The 5544-nt window shown below is 34.1% G+C and overlaps 1 protein-coding gene across 1 annotated transcript; it reads left to right on the top strand.

Annotated features, from left to right (window-relative positions):
* Window positions 1-525: 525 nt before the first annotated feature.
* On the top strand, window positions 526-4696 carry LOC123560146 (neuronal acetylcholine receptor subunit alpha-7-like). Its single transcript, XM_045352406.2, has 6 exons — window positions 526-706; window positions 949-1058; window positions 1746-1911; window positions 2852-3230; window positions 3547-3718; window positions 4269-4696. The coding sequence occupies exons 4-6, from the start codon at window positions 2915-2917 to the stop codon at window positions 4510-4512; spliced, it is 732 nt and encodes a 243-aa protein (XP_045208341.1). The 5' UTR covers window positions 526-706; window positions 949-1058; window positions 1746-1911; window positions 2852-2914; the 3' UTR covers window positions 4513-4696.
* Window positions 4697-5544: the final 848 nt, after the last annotated feature.

The following is a 5544-nucleotide window of genomic DNA, read 5'->3' as shown; positions in this document are numbered from 1 at the left end:
CTCGGATATAAACCATTATGTTATGTATATCAGACCGCTCAAAAGCGCCGGGCCTTGAGATCAATCCCTAGGCAAGGCATATGTAGTCCATGACGACTTAATAAAAGACATTGTATCTGAAATCATTCACCCTTCACCTCCAAATTATATGAAGAAGCTGACAGTTTCTTATGGAGAATAATACAGAAATTAGGAATATTGGTTAGGTTTAACTACCCGCCGTTACATAACTGCAATACTGTTGAAACCATATTTATAGTCTCGTCAATATCATACCATTTTATCTTTAAAAGTTTAAAGTGGCTGCACTTACGTTATTGTAAATTTGACGTAGCAATTATAATCGTAATATATTATTAAAACATTACTATATGTGACATTAATATAAATACACGATATTCATTTGCTTTTTTATGTCACTGAAATACAGCTGAAGACTGTGTTTAACAGAAATCAAACAAAGAAACGATAACACAAAAGAAAATTACAAAATAACAACCTATGGTTTCATGCGTCTTATAGCACTCTACAACTGGAAAACTCTCAATAAATTAAATAAATGAAAGTTGTCCAGCAAGTTTCATAAGATATTTTGAAATTACGCTCTAAAAAGGAGAAAACACATCATATAAAATTAACTTCACTTTTATACATTTTTCAGGATATTGTAGATCAAACGTTGGTTGTTGCAGGATCTTTGGCAGTTGTAAGTATTTTAATATTGAAGCATATTTATCAGTTGTTTATAAATAAATATCGTAAATAGATATTTTGGTTTTGAAAAATTGTACAATTAATTGATCTAGAAATCAGTTTAAAATGTTCCTGCATGGGGAAAATCAACGATTTAAACTACATAGGTATTTTACGCACTTCTACTAAAAGTCGGCATGGAACACAACATAAGAGATGAATTATTTTAATAATAGTTGTTTGATTGATTTTCAGGTATGGACAGATCATCGGTTATCTTGGAATGAGTCGCAAAATGGCAACGTGTCAAGACTTTACTACAGATCAGATCAAATATGGAGACCAACGCTTGTGCTGCAAAACTCGTAAGTCAATATGATAATGATCATGTATTTTAACAGAGGATTAACTAATTATCACCTAATTGTCAGGTTTTCTAAAAAGTCGAAAATTACAGTAATATATATATAAATGTTGATGTCTATATCTTTAGTTTGCAAGATCACCTCATACATAAGACTTTTATAAGTAATGGTCAGCGTAGAACCAAACATATGTTTGCTGTCTTAGCTGGGTATTTGTAAAGATTATAAAGATTAGAAAAAACAACAACGGGGAAGTAAGTCCGAGCAGTTTTTCATCGGGCTCTTACTAGTGTTTATCTTCTTGCTCTGCAAAGGCATTGTGCGCATACGTATTTGGATTTTTTGTATATGTTTTTACACGAACATATTTGTGCTGTTACATATTTAGTCCTTATGTAAGGGGGATAACTTTTATTTATATTGTCCTGTATCTTTTGAACACGGGGAGGGTATTAAACAGTTAGGATTTGTGTGCAATTGCTCGTTTTAAGCTCCCCAGTGGTGCTTTTGTCACTGACTATTCTAAGGCAGTGCCCCACTTTTATTCTTATTGTCGATACGCTGCTGTGGGGTTTTGTTTTTGGAGAATTTGATCTGGGAAAGTTACTATTCCTTTTAGATCATTTAAATCAGTACAGTCATACAAGTGTCATGCAATGTCTTTAATTGTTTGGTTTTGATTTACAGTGTAACAGGGATAGAGGTGATAGGCGACAATGGAAATCAGAAAAGTATTCCAATAAGTGTAACTTCTGGTGGTTTGGTCTTTTGGCTAGCTCCAGCTTATTTTACTTCATATTGCTCTGTGGATATTTCTAAATTTCCCTTCGATACACAGACATGTGAACTAGTGGTATGTATACTGTATGTGTTTTAATAAAATTGTCATTAAAATTTCCCGGGAAAGCAGTTTTCCTATAAAAAATCCATAAAATATAGGTAATGTGAAACTGACCGGTGGTATAAACTTATTGAAAACATGTTTTATTTGCAATATATCCTTATAAATATTCAAAAATATTGTGCAGGAGGGAATAAACATCAGTAACGCTTTTTCGAAGTAATAGAGAAAAGCAATATTCTTCTTGCATTTTTTACCAATATCTAACACTTATTTTACTTCAGTGTATACAAACACTCTATGCCTAACATGATTGAAATGAATATGTTCTGGCACTGTTAAACATCACTTTATGTAAAACTTTGTGTTGCTATGATATACATGTACATTAATTTATTATATACCTACGGATTTTATTCTGAAATACAGTCGGATACAGAAAGTATTCAGTGGCGGGACTGCTTGTTTCAGTTGCGGCGTTTTATGAGTCAAAAATATCACCGTTACAAACAAGTTTTCAGCTTCATTTGTCTGAAACTGTAGTCCGTTGACTAGCTGATATAACAGTAGAAATAGGTAAATGAGAAAAGGGTCATTAAAGCAGTAACTTGGTCTACAATAGTGCAATCGGCTCCCGTGGATTTTGCCAAGCCGGATCACACTCGACGCTTGCGCCATGTTGGATCCAGATCTGGCAAAATCCATTCGAGCCGAGCGCAACATTGCACATCAAGGCACTGTTATAATAACCCTATTGTACTATCTTTATATATTTGTATCAATTATAGTCGTAGATAAAACTTATTATATATTCCGTCTGACAGTATCATTAAGAGACAAATGCGTATCAGCTACACATCATTTAATACTTCTCAGGTTCCAGTGCTTGATGATCACATTAAGTTTATTTTTAGGTTAAAGCATATATCTTATTACCCATTTTTAATTTTAGATTTCAAGTTGGGTGTTCACAACTGATTCTCTGAAGCTAATTCATCTAAGTGAAGCAATTTCTATGGACCGTTTTGAACAGAATGGTGAATATGACGTCATACGGTCATACACACGAATCAATGGTTATCCACTATTTACTTCTTCTGTTGAAAACCTGGTTTTCGTCATAGAACTGAGACGGAAGTATTCCTACTACTTGGTGAATGTTGTTTTACCAGTATTTTTCATGCAACTACTTGGTTTAGTTGTATTTTTGGTTCCAACGGAATCCGGAGAAAAGTTGACGTTCGCTCTCACATTGTTGCTCTCACTGACGGTGATGATGACGCTAGTGGCAGAGAAAATACCGACGACGTCGTTACAGATACCTACTCTGAGTATGATAATTGTTCATATTTGAACAATTTTCTGTCAATGTTCTATCTTTTGTGCTAGAGTTAAGACATTTTGTTAATTTGTAAAGTACACGTATTTCATATAGTTCGGTGAATTCTGTCTCATCATACCGGTTGTTCCGTATGTACAATTATATGTACATGCTTTTATCGATTGTTCCTTTATTAACGACTGCTGAGTTTTAGTTATTCATTAGATTTGCGGACAAATTAAATTAATAGAAATGTCTTTTGTTGAGTCTTCTTTTTATGTTAATATCGATCGTTCTTGTGAACATATCTGTATATATATTTTCAGGTATCTATATGCTGGGCGGCACAGTTATTAGCAGTCTAGAACTTATAATGACAGTGGTCATTCTTCAATTCAAACATTATGACAAGGAAGGAAATCATGTGACCAGGCGAATGCAATCTTTTGCAACCTTTCTAGCATTGCTAACATGTACGAAAAGGAACAAAATTGATAGGTTTGTAATATGTGTTTTGAAGAAAACGTTCATAATTTTAAGAATTTAAGACGATATTGATTTTTGTTGAGTTTAACGTCGCACCGACACAGTTTAAGGTCATATGACGACTTTCCAGCTTTAATGGTGGAGGAAGACCCCAGGTGCCACTCCGTGCATTATTCATCACGAGCGGGCACCTGGGTAGAACCACCGACCTGCCGTAAGCCAGCTGGATGGCTTCCTCACATGAAGAATTTAACACCCCGAATGAGGCTCGAACCCACATCGGTAAGGGGCAAGTGATTTGAAGTCAGCGACCTTAACCACTCGGCCAGGCCATTACGAAATACTAATATTCAGCTTTATATATACAGTTTCAGCAACCAAACTATTCAAGTAGTGCACGCTTTCCATTTACACATACTACAGCATAGCTGATGAAGTAAAGTAATGATATTCGCTAAGTTAATAAGAATGAAGAATGCATGAGCATTTTCATTGATAACATGATAAAGTTTACACTAAAAACATTTTAAATCAAGGTATTTACTTAACATTATCTTTTCAGCAAAACAGAGACATCTCCAAAGTTGGCAAACAACTGTAGTTTAACTATAGTAGAAGAGATAACAAAAGAAGATACGTTTGAGAAAGATGTGCTAGAAACAAAAGACTCCGATGAGAATGACCCAACATTCACGTGCGCATTCACGTATGAAGAAATCGCATTGATGATGGACAGATTTTCAATATTTTTATTTGCTATTGTTACCTTACTGTTCACTTTATCAATGCTTGTAAAGATGTCATGATTCTACTTATCCTTTAATGATAATGTCATGTCAAATCTTTGTCTGAAGTAATATAAATATATAATTAATAACTGTTGAAAGGAAATGCTGATGTTCAGTGATTGTGCTTGGTATTACAGATATAACTTTAAAAAAAATATCACACTTAGAATTTCTCTTATACATTTTTATTTAAAATTGGTACAAGTTATCCAGTTGGTCTTGAAGACGTTGTCATGTTTATCGCAATGATTCAATGGGCAAAATCGGTAAATCAACTACCCAATTCAACCAATACTGAATGTAAAGCATGTCGTGCTGAAGCCCAGGTATTTCCAGCTGAAAATTGACTCCCCATTAGCCGGAAAAAAATAATAAAAATGAAGTCCACACACATACATTTAAAAGGGGTGACCCCTGCGCATGACCCCTGACTATCGACCAGTGCGAATGCAACTTTCGTTTTCAAGTTTAGCCTGTCTACTTTCATTTTCTTTACTTCCTGAAATAGCTGAAGGTCGGGGGACATCATTTTCTGTGTTGGCAAAACATACATATGCCTGGCGAAATTTCATGAAAATGTGTCCGGTGCCACGAACATTTTATCTTTTCCACCAAACAATAAAGAACACAGTCCCTGAACAGAAACCACTAGATACAAACTAGTTGCGTAGTTAATCTTAAAAGTAGAATTAAATTTGATTTATATCAGATTTAAATTTTATTGAGATTTCTTCAAGTCAATACAGTAAAACCTAGGTATATTTACTCTTGTAATTTTCTTTGAAGTTAAAAAAGCGATATCAGACACTTTGCATATAGTTGCATGATAAATTGAATAAAAAAAAAAGATGTGGTGCCGATAATATTCGTATGCATCAATAAAAATGAAGCTTTAATACTAAAGTTAGGAGACCAGGAAAATAAACAACAATCATGAAAATAAGGACCAATAATCGCTTTTGAAGAACGCATGAATAATAATGTATTGTAATTATCACAGTGTATCGTATGCTGGTTTACCATGAGTAGATTCGAAGAAATAAACCATGC

Source organism: Mercenaria mercenaria, chromosome 10 (assembly GCF_021730395.1).
Source record: "Mercenaria mercenaria strain notata chromosome 10, MADL_Memer_1, whole genome shotgun sequence".
NCBI classification, from domain to species: Eukaryota; Metazoa; Mollusca; class Bivalvia; order Venerida; family Veneridae; genus Mercenaria; species Mercenaria mercenaria.
This window is presented reverse-complemented; position numbering and strand designations above follow the sequence as displayed.